The sequence below is a fragment of the Daldinia childiae genome, assembly GCF_008694065.1.
Source record: "Daldinia childiae strain JS-1345 chromosome Unknown Scaffold3, whole genome shotgun sequence".
Taxonomy (NCBI): domain Eukaryota; kingdom Fungi; phylum Ascomycota; class Sordariomycetes; order Xylariales; family Hypoxylaceae; genus Daldinia; species Daldinia childiae.
In genome coordinates, this window is record NW_022984644.1 from 4,378,972 (window position 1) to 4,396,265 (window position 17,294).

Below are 17,294 nucleotides of genomic sequence, written 5' to 3' on the forward strand. Positions count from 1 at the left end.
TGGGGACTAACTTCAAGGTTTCTAGTATAAAGCATCGTAAAACATACTAAGTTATAAAATTGCTAGAACTTACATTCGAAATATAACCGTAGTTAAACATAGAAATTTCGGTGAGTTTCCGTGGTAGAAAATTATTATTATGATTAAGGTAGTTTTATATATTACACCGGGGGGGGGATTCCAGTATAAGACAATAATAATCCATAAACTAGAGGTGAAGTAAGTCCTTCTATTAAGTTAGAGTTATACTAATTACTAACAAGATACATATAGTAAATTTCAGTTACTCACGTGAGTTAAGAAGTAAGAGTGAAGTGGCTCAAGATTAGCCATATTTGTTAGTAAGTAATGCTATTCTGGTATTCTTGTCAGCACTTTGCTAATATATCTCAACCCAACCGTATCGCTTACATATTAATAACTAGTTACTTAATCACCAATAGGTAGTTATGTAATAGTTTCAATTCATAGATGCACCAACCATTGCACGCATGTAAAGAGCCTTCATCCTAAGGTGTCAGATAGATAACCTCGGAAGAGTGTATATTAAAACACAACAGTTTAGCTACTGCATCCAAAGATCTAGTGTTAAACTCGATGAGACGGTTGTGTAACTTGGTTAAAATACTGGAATTGGCAAAAGCCTTTAGTCTCACTCCCAACTTAAGGAAGCTCACTGGTAGCTTTTGATGAAGTTAGGAATCAAGTGCTCTAGCTCCTTGTTCTAAAGCCCCAATCCTCCGTCTTGTCGTGTAGCTGTAAGTGAACTAAGTTATTTATATTCTAACTTGTGGTCGGACTTCCCATAGATACTGGGTTCCTTTCTTAAGAAACTCGCCCGATCATACTGCCAAGATTCACCACCGCGGCGATACTAGATAATCGTCTAATCAGATCGGACAAGGCGTTAGATTACGACGTCTTTCGTCATCTATACACTGCTGCGCACGTGTGGTTTATCAAAGACCGGCACAGCACGCAAGGATGTAGCTAACGACAAGGGTGGCAAGTTTGATTCGACATACGATTAATCTTGCGACTAGGTAATTTGTGATCATCAATGGGAGACGCACTTATGTGTGGGGGAATAGAATGCGGAAGGGGAGTCCTTTGACTGAAATACTCGTAGCCGCCCGCTAATGAGCTCCCGTGTATGATTGGATACAATAACCGAAGATGTTACCAACGATTAAAACAAGTTTCAAGTCTTTATAGCCTATCGCGAGACTAAGAACATTCCTTCATAAAACACTAATGCTGTGATTTCACATTTTGTCTTTTCCATGTTTTATTGGTCTAGAAGTACCCAGCCGCGCAAGGAAAAGAAAGAAAAAATTACCAACTCGAATCCTTCGCTTTCAATACCCACTCACTAAATTACTACGACATAATAAGCTTGGTGTCTTCGGTGAAGGTGGTTAAAGAAGGAACAATATGTCTTACCCGAGACACGTTATTACGAGGTATTCTCGAATGAACTTACCCTTATTGGCTATAAAATAAAATGAGGGGATCCCATTGATTCGTAGCTGAAACTAAGAAATAATAGTAAAGGAATAGAAAATACATTTCGGATGTATCAAATAAAGAGTTGCACACTTTGCAATAGGTAATCTATTATGCTCTATTGTGTAGATACGAGATCAATAATGAATCGGCATATGAGATTTATGTTGATTGTCTCGGGTTTTCTAATGGGTTTGTGCCACGCACCATTTCGGAGATGTGAGAGTTCTCGTACGAATCAGATCCGGGGCTTTATTTGGTATAGCACGACCTCAATCCTGATATATTGATTCAATCTCATATGAACTTGTCAGTTGGCAGTAGCTTACATCTAGTCCCCCAAAGGATTTGTGGATAACATGACGGCTTGAGGCTCCGCCTTTGGGATTAAGTGCTGCACTGGACTTATGAGAAGAGTATGCGGGCCGCCTTCTCCGCTAAGTGTTTAGCGGGTAGATGAAAACGGTTGTAAATAGTAGGTTAGGTACCTAGGTTTCTACTTAAAGATACAACTAATAAGAATTTAGCTATGATGGTAAGCTATGATGGCAGATTTATATTGGATGTTTGCTTCCCTTCTCGTTTTATATAGATGAGAATGTAAAAATAATAATATAAGAAAAGTGAAGTTGTATTTTGTGGGGGTCAGCAGGCATGGGATTTGTCCCGGGACGACGGTCACCAGATCTGGGTTGCATGCAACAAAGTGTGCTTGCCTGCTACGTGGTTGAGGTTATGACGAAAGCAGAGGGGTCATTGTTACGAGGGTGTTTATGGGGAGTAGCGCGCTAAAAATTCATGGATGTTAGCCCCGCATATGTTCCGTTACGCCTGTAGCGTCACTGGGGCTTCATCACTTGGTCAAAGTTTTAGGGCTGGAGATCCTATTGGGAGGACCAGGAATGTGTAATACCTTAAACGTTAAGCCCCCCTTAAAAGTTAACGGGATGTTTAGACCCTTACACCGATAGCTACCAAGGTACAACAACCTACTTACACACAAGGTATGGACATTTGGCACATCGCACACACATTATACATTGCACATTGCACATTACACATTGACCATTACACATCCCACATTACACATCTAACGCACCTTTACGTGAGAGTACAGTACCGTGCATCTTTTGTACATATTTAATTATTGTAAATTTATTGCACATACATACATTAAGTACATGACATTACATAACATACACATACCATTCCCTGGTTCTGAAGTCCTTCACATATCCCAACGTTCTTTTTTTTTTTGCTCTCACCGCCACGAGCATAGAAAATCATACCGCCAATGGTAAATTATGGTACGGAATATACCCTAAGGTAATCCCTTCATATTTTCTTTGACTGTCACATCTCTCTCTACTTACATCTCCCCTTTATTTCCTTGTTCCTTTAACCTCTTCTTAAACCTTATCCTTACATGTATTACTACATGTATGTAAGGTACGCACAGCTTAGAGGCCGGCATTTGCTCTAGTTGATTACTGCATTCCTACGTTTTAGCTCTTACACTGCTCTCATACTGCTCTCATACTGGCTTGGGCTTGTGATTGCCACCGCGTTACCGGATACAGAAACAATTATTGACATATTTTACCTCTTTCAAACGTACAATATGTGCAATATAATGCTCTAAGCTTAGGTTGGCTTCTTAAGTACGCTATGCATGACTTGCATCCTAGGGGATATGCTTTCCCACAGCCCGGCGCTTCTTCGTGGAGTGGATGTGAACTTAATTCACTTTTACTCCCTCTTGTCTTCTTCCCATATACTTCTCAGATACTAAATACCTCTTAACCTCTCCTTAGAGGCTCCCCTAACTTGGAATATTCTAACCTATTTGACCTATTCTTAGGCATAGAAAGAGCAAATTTGTTGCCTTGCTCATATATTTCGAATTAAGAGTGTCTTTCATATTGGCTTTCCAGCAGCTTTCTCACACTTCGGCGGCCTCCGACCCCATCTACTCATTATTTCCACCTCATAACGATCACCAGCAAATATGATACTCGAGATCCGATTGAACTAAGGCAAATTCATTGGGAAGCATGACAGACTATCTCTTGCTTCAATTGCACCCCGAGCCTCCGTTTTGGCCACCTCAACAAAGATGGCTCCCGTAGCATGGCCACCAGGCATAGCATCCCTTGATGAATCCCTCGCATCCTATAATATCATCACGAAACGCAACCCCACTCGAGATTCGGATTTCAACGACCCGGAAATCGTGGCCCTTATGTCGATCTCGCTCATTACAGCTGCCATCAGCGTATTTGCGGCTTTATGCGCCTTTTACTTGTTTGTTAGGATGAGGAGGAGCTTCCGTCATGAGTAAGTTGACTAAATTTGGTAATTTTGTTGTTCATGTGATAGTTTTAGATAAACTTACAATTTTGCAGCTTAATTATGCTTTTGATTCAGAGCGATATGACCAAGGCACTCTGGCTCGTGGTCTGCCCGCTTGCTTTCTTCGCTAGGAAACCGATCGACTCGAAGTCGACCTCATGTCAAGTCCTGGGATTTCTCCTTACTATGAGCGTTGAAGCCTCGGATATTGCCGTTCTCTTGATCGCAGTTCACACGGCCTTGTTTATTTTAAGGCCCCGGAATTCCAGTGGCACAGCCGGCCTCTATCCGTATAGACGCATAGCCTACATCTGTTGGGCCATCATTCCTATCATCCTAGCAGCAGTTGTACCAATCACTGGTGGCCGTTTCGAAGATAACGGTCCCCAGTGCTATCTACCTGCTCATCCTGATTGGTATCTCAGTGCACTCAGCTGGATTCCACGATACATTATTGTTGGTGTCATAGTAGTTACTTACACTTTTCTCTACATATACGTTGCTTTTCGATTTCGAAGTTTCAGCAAAGACCAAAGACGTGCCAGCACAGTACACGGCGACGATCCTAACCGGAATCATAAGCGCGATCACCGCCGTGACAACAGTGGGGATGTCCCACCTACACCGCCTTTCACTGACCACGGATTGCTAGATTCGGCACGAGATAGCCTAGCGAAAGAGGATGATCCCATCGATCATCAACAGTCAGTTGCCTCAACACTTAGCAGTCTCAATTGTGGCGGGGACACTCCCACTTCTCTGCGGCGACCCGAACATTCTCTACGATGTTCAGTTAGATGGAATCCCGTAGATTTTGCCACCGACGGATATTTCGATCCACGAGCGAGGCGCGGCAGTCATACAGCCTTTGGTAGTCCCGCTGCCTCATCGCCGCGCGCGGAAGCAACAATCCCCATCCGCCCTCCCGATTTCGTCCATTATAGTCCGCCGAAGTCCTCGCAATCCACTCGTGGCCATTCTCGCTGGAAGCATTCTATGTCGTTCGGCTCGAATAGCATAGCAGCTTCTGTTTCTAATACGGCTAGCATCCCGCGACGTGGGTCACCGCAAGCGAATGGTTCAAGGCGAAGCACATCATCAAGTTCCGTCTGCTTGCCTCAAGAAGAAACCGAAGAAGCGATGAGGCGGTCACGGGAGAAGCAACAGCGACAACTCCGACTCCTATTCGTTTACCCATTAATTTATATAATAACGTGGGTTGCACCATTTGTGTCACATATTCTCCGGTATGACGGTAGTTACACCTCGCCCGGAGAGAAGTCGGAACCTGTTGCACTGCAGGTCATCAGCATCGCGAGTTTGTGTATCGGCGCTGCCGTCGACTGCTGTTTCTTCAGTGCCTGGGAAAAGCCTTGGCTGCACCTGCGTGGTGGATTTTGGGAAGGCTTAGCATCACGGTTGCGGATACGCAAACCCTCACAACGGCGGCAAAGGGGTATGGGTCGTACGCGCGAGGAACGGTTCGTAGACGCGACGATGGCACGTGTACGCCGCGAGCAAGAGGAAAATCTTGAAAGCTTGAATAACGGAGCTGCGGCCGCTGGAAGGCCTTCCGTACACTGGACGCGACAGAACACGGCGCCCCGCGAATGGTGGGACGTATTAGACATGGAATACGATGATTCCCCCGGGACGAGCCGCCCCCAATCACACGAGATACAAGCAGGATCTTAACATAATAATTACGAACGGCATGACGAATATGAGGGCTAGGCGCCAATATGTATTGGGTAACGACCGGGAAACGACATCGGCGTAATATCGAATGCAGGTCAGACTAGAGCATTTACATGGGGAAGGGCAACGACGGTCATGATAAGATTCATTTGCATATATGCATGGCACGGTGCCCGGATTTCATTTTGGGGGACACAACGGTACTATGGTATACATACCTAGGTTGGAGAAGAGAAGAGCGTGGGGGTTGGATAAAAAAACCCTTCTAATTGCTCTTGACACATTTACTGCGTATATTCCATCAGCGTTACGGGAGGCGGGGAGCATTGCTAAAAAAGGGAGGGCATTGGGCGGCGTTCACACATATGTAATAAGCATGGAGTTACATCAGGCGATGCGACAGGAGGAAGGCTACCTATCCGAGTAGTCTAAATCTGGGCATTGAGGGTCCATACCATGGAATTATAATTCTTGACAGAAAAGGATGGTTAGGTTATTGGATCCAGAATAATTCAACACGTGATGTTGTCTCACTCATTTATCACTTCTCTGTTGGCACTTGTGCGATGATGATTCTTTTTTTTTTTTTTTTTTTCTTATTTGATTGATCTTCATACTCGATCTGAGACAATGTCTGCTATATGTGATAGAAGAACTCTGCAGACCTACAGACTCAGATAGGAGAAACGGATAATCGACAACCTTCTTATTTTACTCAACCGTTATGTGATATTAAGTCGGTAATAGATATGATTATTCTGCATCAAAGGTACGTATCGCATCATAAGACTTCATGGTGTCTGAGGAACTGGTATTCCCCGGCAGCTAGCCGATTGGTCTTCATAACCGGTCAATAAAGCACGATCCTATTTTGTGTAACCAACACCTGCGGATCGTTTCTGCCCCGTCTTATCATGGTGCTGTTCGAGGATGTCTATAAATTCCGATTTCCTCTCCTATCTTTTACCTTGTCCTTCTCTACTATCTCTTACTGTCGTAAGAAACGCAGGAAAGCCCTAGCAACAGCGATGCCATCGTGTTTATTACTAACACGACGCATGCCGTCCTCGAAGATGTCCGGGCCCAGAATGCCACCATATCGGCGCATCTCGAGGATCTCACGCACCATATCGTCGGTGAACTCGGGATGGCCCTGCACCGTGATAAATCGCTTCGGGATATACATGGCCTGCACATCGCACACGTCTGTGCGGGCCAGCTGGATGGCGCCTGGGGGTAACGAGAACACCTGATCACGGTGCATTTGGTGGATTGCCTGTGATGCGCGCAGATAAGCAACTGACTACTTAAGGTAGGATATGGGGAAACAAGGAGGCGTATGGAAATGAAGAACGAAAAGGACAAGGTATACGAACCAGCTTCTGTACGCCGAACAGCTTCTTACCCTCTTCTGTGAGGTCGTGGTCTGTGACGCTTATCTCCCATCCGCGAACATTTTTGCCGACCTCAACCCCAAGGGCACGGCCAACTATCTGGTGACCGAAGCAGACGCCGATAACTCGGACGCGGCCGCCTTCGAGACACCGCCTCGTATACTGAGTGAGGCGGACGATCCAATCGTCATTGTCATATGCGGAGTACTTAGAGCCGCTGATGAGGATGGCGTCGATCGTCTCGGGATCCGGGTACGAGTCAGGGTGATTTACAATGTCGTGAGACGAGAGCTCGAGTATGGCAGAGAGGGGTTGGGGTGGCTCTAGAGATGCACACGCCCTCTGAAAAAGATATTTGAAGACCCCGCCGTACGACCCGTATTTAGCTTTGATTCCAGGAACTGGGTTGTCGGCTTCAAGGATCGCGAGGCGGATCGGAGGGATGTACACAGAACCCATTTTGCTATTTGGGGTGTTTTTATTTTTTTAACCCGAAATTATTGGGCAATGGGTTGGCGATTAAGTAAAAGGGTAGGTCAATGGAAAAGTATGATAGGGGCGCGTTGGATGTTATGAAGATGCAGTTGGCCCGAGGAAACAATGAAGAGGATGAAATGCTTAAAGGCTAGGGAATCTACCGGGTAGACCAAGCGAGAAGAATGTCTCAAGACTTCGCACTAGCCTTTATATATACGATTAAGACGCCGGTAGTGGAGGCCAGCTCGTGCGTCGACAGGATTCAGGTGGTGAACACCTCCCCCCTTATTCAGAAGTGATTCAGAAGTGACAAGTGTTGGACGTGACTGTACTTCAGCAGATGCAGGAGATCCAAATCCCTCTCTCCTGCCCCTCATGGCGACATACCTTGGCCCCCAGCAGCTACCCAGACCCCCATTAATGAAGAGCTTGTTCTTAGTTGCACTTGCATATACGTGTCTGTGTACGCCAAGAAAACTGACTGGATAGGTTCGGAGATAGAAATGTAGACGGGTGGCGGGGGGGAGTATAATGGGCTGAATGGGTTATAATTGGGGGGGGGGAGAGAAAACTTGGGCAAACGATAGGAACATTAAACAATTCGATTCACTATCAACGGAAACTTCGATAGGCAGAATTATAGGCGGTGAGCCTTTTCGTCATTAGTTAAGGAGCTAAACCAGGTTAACATTACCCAGGTAGTCCTAGTGTATTACAGTGTATGTATGTATTAATTATGTACTACATGTATAGGACCAAAAACCTGGTTGGGTAGCACAACTGCACAAGTGGGGATTGTTACTCCAAAGTATCTTCCCTTGCCGTCACCCGTTGTATATACATATATTGACACTATCGTACTTGAATCTTTTAAGACCCTAGTTCCCTGACAGTACATATACATTGAACCTAACGTTAGCATATTATGGTACGTATATGTAGTACTAGACTGGACTTCCAGGTACGTAATGCGCCTCAATGAAACAGCACAACGCGCCATTGCGGCTCGGTGTTCAGGTTGTGGCTAAGGAGCCTCTGATTCGTTAAAAGGGGAACTAGGTCTCACGTCCCAGCAACATATTAACTAACATTACCTAACTAACATACACTATTAACATTATTTGCCCTTCTACAATACGAACAATTAGAGCTATTCATAATAAGGCTTAGGGTGATTCTATTTTTCTTCAAGCTTATTTAATTATAGCTAGCCTCACCTCAGAATTTCGGAAATAACATAGCTTGTACATTTCCCTCTTTTTTTCCCTCTCATCGATTGATGTCTTCTCTCCTCCTCTCTCTCCTTCTCCTTCTCATCTCACACCCACCTTTAACACCGGCAAGCTGGATACCTATTCGGTCCGCTGCTGAAAACATTGGATCGGGATCCGGCTATTTCAGCTATTACAAATTTTGCAAATTCATATCGTATGTGACCATGTGTGTCATAAACCAATCAATGAACATTCAGGGACCGATGGTAAGCTTCCCATTCGCTAGAGAAACGGTGCTGCTTCAGCTGCTAGGCAGTTCGGCTGGTCGGAAGAAGCAAGGTGCTGTATAAGATAGTGTAGTCTCTTGCAAGGTCGTCAAAACTGAGGCAACTATCCGCGAACATGGAGCCTCTTCCTAGCACGTATCCACTGGACAATTCTCCACTCTGATCTGATAGTTACACTTCTTGTCCCTGCAATGCGACACCCGCTTCTGGGGAAGACATGCCTCGGCCTCGGGGTCTGCCAGTTGCGGTGTTTGCTATTGGTGTGGGGGTGGGCTGCTTAAACCGTCTTCTATGTCCTATTGCGAATCGGGATATGCAGTAAGCAGCCATCCACTGCGGCACTACCGCAGTGACACGTCGGGAGGGTGTGTCAAGATTTCGGTACCTGGTTTGGGAAGCTATTCAGATGCATCTATTCGACCCCAAAAGGAGATAAAACACGATATTAACCCCAACAAAGTGACGACAGTGGTTCTATCGTGATTGAAAAAGCATCTCATCGCCCATATTGATCACTAATGCTAGATACGATCGTCGGTCACTGCATGAGCTCTTCTGCTCAAGGTACAAGGTAGTTTATGCACAGTGGCTGCAATCTGCCGCGGATGGCGCCGCCGTACATCAGAAACGACGAGGGTGACCAAACCTGGCGTTTTGACTTAGATCATAGTAATACAACACGGTACCGCCTAAAAGCTTGTTAGGTGAAGCAAGCGTAGACCCAAACTACCTACCTTCCTAGCTTTGCTCTTGTCTATGCCCTGCCAATGTTGTTAGGTGAAGTTAGCAACAATAATAGGAGAACTTATTACTTCAGGTGCCTAAATAGGAGAAGTTTATTTCACTACAATAAAATGCCGTTAGGTTTTAAGAGGCAAATTAGACACGTGCCAGTCTAATATCATGAATATCCATCACATGCATCATCTAGCGAACTTCAACCGAGCAATAAGAAGGAGATACTCAAAACCCCAAGAAACACGGATTTTCAATAATCATCACATATCCCACACCTAGCAATGTAACTGCGCCCAAAGCTAAACCGAAACTGACCATGAGATACGAAAGCAGCATTGGCACTAGTTGGGTTGTAAAATAGCCTAACTACCAAAGGCAAAACCATACGATCCGAGCATGAGTGTGCATCGAAGTGAAGGGCTATAGGATTTTAGGCTCGCATTTTTGAGCCAGAAAAAATCAGGAGGGTTATAGTAGCAGTAAGGAATAGCTCAATGCGGGATTACTCGGTTGATAGCTTTTTTTGCGAGGCGACGGTGGGAATATCTGTCAAAATCTATCGTATTACCACTGTTCCTATCCGGAAAACGAGCTTACCGGTGAGGAGTTGGTTGGCTAATAAATTCATTGATAGGGCGTAACATAACCAAGATTACCTAATTAATTTCAGATCGCCCATAAATAGCGCTTGCTGCCGATGATCGTTTCATGAACAAGACTATGTGTAGACATCGAGATCGTGGGAGACTGGGTAGTTTTATTTCGTTAGAAGACTTACTGTGTTTGCCGCGTTGACAAACAGTTAGTCTCTGCGATCGCATAACATTGATTAAACACAGTAATAGTCGGAGAATTAGACCAGGCCACACGGTAGGTCTCAGGCACCTCACAAAACTTGATTTCATTGCTTGGTTTCTTGTTGATAAGTGTGGCAGGGTAGTTAATCGAAGGCTATTGATTGGGAAGAGCTAACAACTACAGAAAGACTTAAACATAATATTGTCTCATGTAGTAACTGCAACACTCTATTGGTGTCAACGTACCCAATATACCTTACGTAGTCGTTTCGGTATTTATTACCCAAAAAGGTGCGTTGGAACTATACCCTACACTAAATCCAACATCCCGAGTTGTTATTTCGTTGTCTCCGGAAACATAGCATATTAGACTTACTTCTCGGACAACATCGCAAAATAAAGCCCGAATCACTCCTATACTTAAAATAAACTACCAACACCGAATCCCTATCATCTCTGGAATTTGGAAAACATGTTTAGCAGTTCGGCAAATTCGTAACTGTATGGCCTTTACTCGTGAACAGCAGTTAATTTAGTCAAAGACTCGCGCCCGCTTAAGATAGACATATAGATACCTGTAAGCCCATTTGTATACTTGTGCTAGGGGCATATGCCTATCTTTATAGAGAAAATGAGATGCGTTATAGGCGCATTATATTGGAATTCGTTTAGGGAATCAACTCCAAGTGGTGAAGCCCAAGGGTCTTCATTGATAGTATCGATAGTTAAGTGCGATACTTCTTTTCTATGAGACTATGATCGAGAATGGACTTGGTCATGTTACTGGAAACAATGTAAGTGATAGACAATGATACATACATATCAATATGCCTTATAGAATGTAGTTATTAGTGCTTAGAAAGGTATAACATTATATTTAATTATATCCACTTTATGCCAAGGAAACTCGCATTTGGGGTCATATATAATTGAACCCCTTACTTGCATGTATCTCTGTCTAGACTCTTCGAGGCTTGTTTGCCCCACTATCAATAAGTTGTGTTCCGGAACACCACAAATAAGCTCATTATTAGCCCATTAACAATAATATACTAGTTAAATCAAGAATAAGTCAAACGAATAACCAATACGCCTTGTTATCCTTGTTGGAATTCTGGCCTCACTACATCTTTTTCGGCTATGCTTTCTAAATATGGTTTTCGTTATCAGAACTCCAGTTCCCGGCAATCTCTAGTTAATTCTAAAGAAGATCCCATAACTAGATCATCTCCTGAAAACTGCAAATTGAATGGCGTGTCGAAATCTATCACCCCCAGATCGAACCAATTGAAGTGATTCGGATGCGTATACTGTTAAGTTCACAACGGCTCATTCTCGTACTATAATTCTCCTCCGCTGATCAGGCTTAAACGGGAGGAAGTTAGGGAGCGAGCTCCTTGAGACGGGCCTAACTTCAAGCGGCCGAAATATTCCAACAATTGCTGCCCAACGCTCGCTTCATCTTACCCACGGCGAAATCCCTTCGCTTTTCTATGCCTTAATATCGCCCGTAACCCCAATCTAAAGTATCGGAAGGAGGCCCAGATCTAGGGGTTGGTGTAATATGCTGTAGAACCAGAGCAGCTTATACGCTAAAAAGTCTCGATAGTTTCACCGCAGAACGTGGTTATTAGGTGGCTTGACTAAGGCTGTGCCATGTTGCTCAGTATGCTGCTTGCCCTTGACTGCCTAGGTAATTATGTGGCCTTGTCGGGATGCCTGGCTATTTGCCATGTTGTAAAGATATAAAAGAGGCAAGTTATAGCGATGATATGGAAATTGATGAAGACGATCCATCCACCACAGTGGAATCTAGCAATGAAGTTACTAAGATCCACCAGTTAGGGTTCTTATTTTTGGGAGACCCTCTTTGTCTCCCGCCCTTGGCAAACGCCACAATGCACGCTAATATTTCTCGGACATGGTAATGCATGTGAGAAGAAGTCGTATAAGCAGGGCGATGCTGCAGTTATAGACGATGCAGGCTGCCGCATATAAAGTCGTCTGGAAGCTTTACCGCGATCTCGGGCATTGGTGCAGATTATTACATGAGATCAGCGATATTGGTGCATTTACTAAGTCGAAGATTGGTTGGTCATGTTAGAGGTCATATGAGGCTCCGTTGATACATGGAGGTACTTAAATAGGGCAGCGGCATACTTATGCACACTTGAAATCTTGCTTGAAAATCGGATTGGAAAATACGGCGATCATGTCCTATATCGATTTCTACTAGATAGTTAGTAAAGAGCCGTGGCTAATTTTGTAATATATTGGCAGCGCTACATATCGGAGTGTTCTTACTTAGACTTGTAACTAAGAGGGTCGACACATTAACCTAGAAGACTGACGATATCGCAAGTGGCTGAAAACACTTACCCCTATCTTCTCTATTGATCGGGATGAACTGCATGTCTACATTGAAGCATTTAAAATGTTAGGACTCAGCCTGCTGTGGATAAGCGGCATTCAAGGTAGCTTAACTTGGTAACAAACCTACGAGATAGCACTTGTTATTTGAAACGATCATCATGGTAAAGGGATATGTATGTAGTACAATGTAAACTGATTAAATCGCACGCGCTTCTACGTCTAATTAAGCTCGCGGATCACTGGATGACTTTAAAGAAGGAATAAATTCGGCCCTGGAAGGTATCAACTCGGGCCTTGGCATTTCCGGGTTATCTTGTCTCCTATGTAATAGGACAAAAATAACTTAAGAAAAGATATGTCGGTAAAAAAGAATACGAACCAATTAAAATATACCTATGGCCGATCTCTATATCTCGGAGATAACATGATTGCACCATCAAAGCAATATGCAAAAAAGAGGATTTGCCCCTGAATGATACCTTGATTCTAAGGTATCCCCTTGGCTGGCATAAGACAGCAACTCCATAACTTTCAGTATTAGTACATAAGACTTAACGTCATTCATTAACATAATAGGAAAAGGCCTTATGATTAGTCTCTAAAACCGCAACCCACAAATATTATTGGTCGATTCAGTACCGCACGAGCGTTTCTTTCTTTTCTAGCCAATCCGTATGTATTGATACTGAAAATTATGGAGTTGCTGTCTTATGCCAGCCAAGGGGATAGGTCGACGATTATAATCCGTACAGTCCCTATAGTAATATTAACACTCAAATTACTGTGTCCATTAAGATAACGACGATAACGGCCTTCGGAAATGTGGCAAAAACATAACCATTGTCATCATTGTTCCAAACATATTAAACAAACGGTTCTTCGGTGTTACTATCTCACCAAAGTATTATATTCAATATACATAGACCAGCTGAAAAACTTATCAAAGAGTAAAAAAAAAAGAAACCCCATAAAAAACTCAGCTCATATCGTATTATCAAAATTTTCTATATCACGCAAGGGGGAAAGTTATCTCGGAGCAAACCGGGCGCGCTTAAGGAGTCAAGCGACAAACTCGCCTGATCTGGCGTGGTTATGTAACGGCTGAGCCTCTACGTACATCGTCGGCTTTCGTTCGGTAACGCGGTCGATCTACAACATCTGATTGCGCTAAGATCGCAGACCGACATTATCAGAGCCTCAAATTCGACTGGGTATACTGTTGTCGCGTTGGCCCAGGCCGTGATTCGCCATTTACATTGGCCATCGTGGCCGCATTAGGTCCACTCACGTCCCGAATATCCCAGCTAAGGGTCCCGAACAGCTTGATATAAATAGTCCTTCGGTCCTAGTAGTACGTGTCTTGGTTTTCCTTTGAGGCTACGACGACGTGCTTTTGTGTTTCTGTTGACCCTTACTACGTATCTTTGATCTTGCCCATACCGCACGTCATGGCTCACTCCCATCTCTCGATAGATTCTCTCCCGAACGAGGTATGAGACCCCTTATATCTGACATGACTTAGTCAACTTTCGAAAATATTAACATCCACCTGAAAGATAATTCTCAATGTTCTGAGTAATTTCCCGACTCGCTCGCTGTTGCCCCTTGCTACTGTCTGCCGCCGGTTCTATGGACTCGTTGGCCGAGTGCACTATGCACGTCTTGTGGAAACATCGAGGCTTGAGGATCACGAAGTGATTCTCGAAAGCTTTCACCCAAGCGAGAAGCTTAGTACGCCTTCGCTGCACTGCGAATTCCAAGGGATGCGTGGACTCGCCGAGGCCGGCGAAGTTGCTGACCTCGGAGAGCTCAACAGCATATACGCACGCTTTCGCCCCTGCCTCGACTCCGAAAAGGCAGCAGGACAGATTGTCCAGATGCCGTCTCACGAAATTTCCCTGGATTGTGGCGAACTCTTCTCCCAACTATGCACAATAACCAACCTGGTTAAGGTGGGACCCAGACGCGGCCTATTTTCCAGCTTTGCCAACATTACCGATAACGTGGTTCGTGTATGGCGTGACTGGTTGAACGAGGCAGCAAAAGCAGCAGCAAGGACGCAACAGCAAGCGGGCTCGGGCTCAGATGAACGGACCATCCTCTGGACCGATTCGTCAAAGACCGTCGGCATAAGATTTCGAGTCGTTGAAGATGAGAGCATACCAGCACCCGTCCTCTTCGGCCGATATGATGAGCCTTCGGTTTCATATTCATTAGAGTACCAAGGTATGTTTATCTAAAAAACCGATGTTTAATCATTCATAAACTTACGAAATTATTGCAGAGTTGCTTATAAGAGCAAACTGGCTACTTCTCAGCTTCGAGTCATCTGAAACTCAAGAAGAAACTCATGCAGGTAAAGCAGTCGTAATTGCATCCATGTGAAGAGCTACAGCGCCATTCAACATTAAGAGTCTAAGATAAAAAACATCTGGACTCGGTTGCCATCAACCTTAACCCAATAGCCAGTCCATCTATGGGCTGGCTACGAGACATGAGAGCCACATTCGCGGATCAAACCGTGATGCGACGCAACCAACAAAGCTGTTGAGCATGTTCCGTCGGTGCGAAGGAATAATGTTGGCCCAGTGGACCGAACCGAACCCGAAATGGAAACCAACCAACGCGAGCTGCATTGGCTGATCCTGGCCGTGCTCATATCACTCCCGACCACCCTTGGTTGGAGATCCACTACTTTTTTAGATTGAAGAACATTGACTCACATATCTTAATATTTTAGGAGCCGTTTACTTCCCAGGTACCGGCACGGTTTACCAGCCCTGTAATAGCTTTCTGCAATGCGCCATCCCGTCAGAACGACTGTTTCGGTCGATGGCACCGACGTTCGTTATGTAAACCGCCACGAATTGCGGTATGGGCTTACGGACTTTAATGAGATACGATATTTAATGCTATGGGTATAATACAGGGACATGAGGATTGACATATGTCAGACTATGTAATTCGGCGATAGGTTTTTGTCTTTTAATGATGTGCTTGGAGTTTATGTTTATAAACCGCGCATTGAGAGTTAGCGTTTCTATTTCGAAGACGGGCCTTATAGAATTAGAAATTGGCTATAATAACTTAGAATCTCAAATATTCCCATATACCTCATATCTCTATTTCACGAGTCTTACGCGTTGAGATGAAGGACTGCCCTAGGAGTAGTGCTGGTTTTTGGGAATCGATTCACATTTTATCATCGTACGAGATAGTTGATGATAACTCAGATATAATTAGGCCGGCATTGCCAAAAGACGCCGAAATACACATGCTACATTATCTACGACTCCTTATCGGTGATGTGTCACTTACATCAAGTCTCACCGCTGGCTCTGCGGACCATGACGAGCGCGAGACGGTATATGAGCGAATTCACGACGGAGCCGTGCATGAATATACGTACCCAAACTAGATACTTACCTACATATATGTGTAGATCTAGTCCGGTTCACCTATCGGGGGCTCACCGTCATCGACCCTCGCCTCTCTACCCGGTAATGCCCGTTGCCGTCCGGGACTGTCTGCGTCGTTCCTGCATGGATCGCGGCCTAGGCGCATACCGAGTCTAGACCGAGTCATACACTAGCACACATATGGCAAGATGATATGTTCACTTATGTATACATAAATATATACGTGCGTTAGCGGCTGCTTCGAGGATTACCGGTCCTATCATTAATTCTCCGATCGTACGGGACGATGAGGTTCAACTGCGCTAGGGCCACATTCACATGGAAGAAGATTTTGCTTCGGGTATGTGTACTTAATAGATAGAGCAAGGTCATCTTACGATGGATGGCCTGTCAGATAACATATTCTGGTCCGTAACGATAAGAAAGCGGGCCAACAACTTGAAAATCTCTTTGGTAGGTGTTTACCCGTCCAGTTTGGAGTTGGACTTACATACCTACACTTAGCTGGCCGGTTTTCTATGGTGTGGTATTTGTCTTTGTTGATGCAGCGCGGGATGATCCGCGACATGCTCCCTGCGTCAGGCGAGTTTCACACTGGCCCGAGCGCTGATCGGAATGTGCCGACTTGCTCCGGTACGCTTCTCTCTCTTTTTTTTCTCTGTTTGTTTTCTCTGTCTTCGTCCTTGATCTATTCCGTTGGCCCAGATCTAAAAACCGCACCACAAGTAAAAAAAAATATTATATCGATCTAGCTAAGGGATTCAGAAGTATGTAAGTAACATTCTGTGATTCTTACCGAAAAAAGGCGTTTTCTTGCTGCTCGGAAATGATACATACTGTAAGTAAGATGTTGTGCAGAGGAAAGGATTTTAGCTTGGCAGACTTGGATCCTTTCACACCGTTGACATCCTGAGACTATCACAACTCGCCTTGTGATCATAAGAACAATCGATGGATGACTCGGAGGGGGATTAGGAATGATGACAACAGGATTTTGTTCAGTTCAATCAAGTTATTATCGAGGATTCACTTAACTCTG

At 44.5% G+C, this 17,294-nt stretch overlaps 3 protein-coding genes across 3 annotated transcripts; 2 read left to right on the forward strand and 1 right to left on the reverse strand.

Moving 5' to 3' along the window:
- Positions 1 to 3,622: 3,622 nt before the first annotated feature.
- On the forward strand, positions 3,623 to 5,553 carry GL218_03916 (G protein-coupled receptor GPR1; the record flags this gene model as incomplete). The annotated part of the gene is made up of 2 exons (XM_033580497.1): positions 3,623 to 3,843; positions 3,912 to 5,553. The coding sequence occupies 2 exons, from the start codon at positions 3,623 to 3,625 to the stop codon at positions 5,551 to 5,553; spliced, it is 1,863 nt and encodes a 620-aa protein (XP_033436152.1).
- Positions 5,554 to 6,544: 991 nt separating this feature from the next.
- On the reverse strand, positions 6,545 to 7,409 carry GL218_03917 (putative glutamine amidotransferase-like protein C13C5.04; the record flags this gene model as incomplete). The annotated part of the gene is made up of 2 exons (XM_033580498.1): positions 6,545 to 6,832; positions 6,933 to 7,409. The coding sequence occupies 2 exons, from the start codon at positions 7,407 to 7,409 to the stop codon at positions 6,545 to 6,547; spliced, it is 765 nt and encodes a 254-aa protein (XP_033437376.1).
- A 6,875-nt stretch (positions 7,410 to 14,284) lies between these two features.
- On the forward strand, positions 14,285 to 15,221 carry GL218_03918 (putative f-box domain protein; the record flags this gene model as incomplete). The annotated part of the gene is made up of 3 exons (XM_033580499.1): positions 14,285 to 14,326; positions 14,393 to 15,062; positions 15,121 to 15,221. The coding sequence occupies 3 exons, from the start codon at positions 14,285 to 14,287 to the stop codon at positions 15,219 to 15,221; spliced, it is 813 nt and encodes a 270-aa protein (XP_033437383.1).
- Positions 15,222 to 17,294: the final 2,073 nt, after the last annotated feature.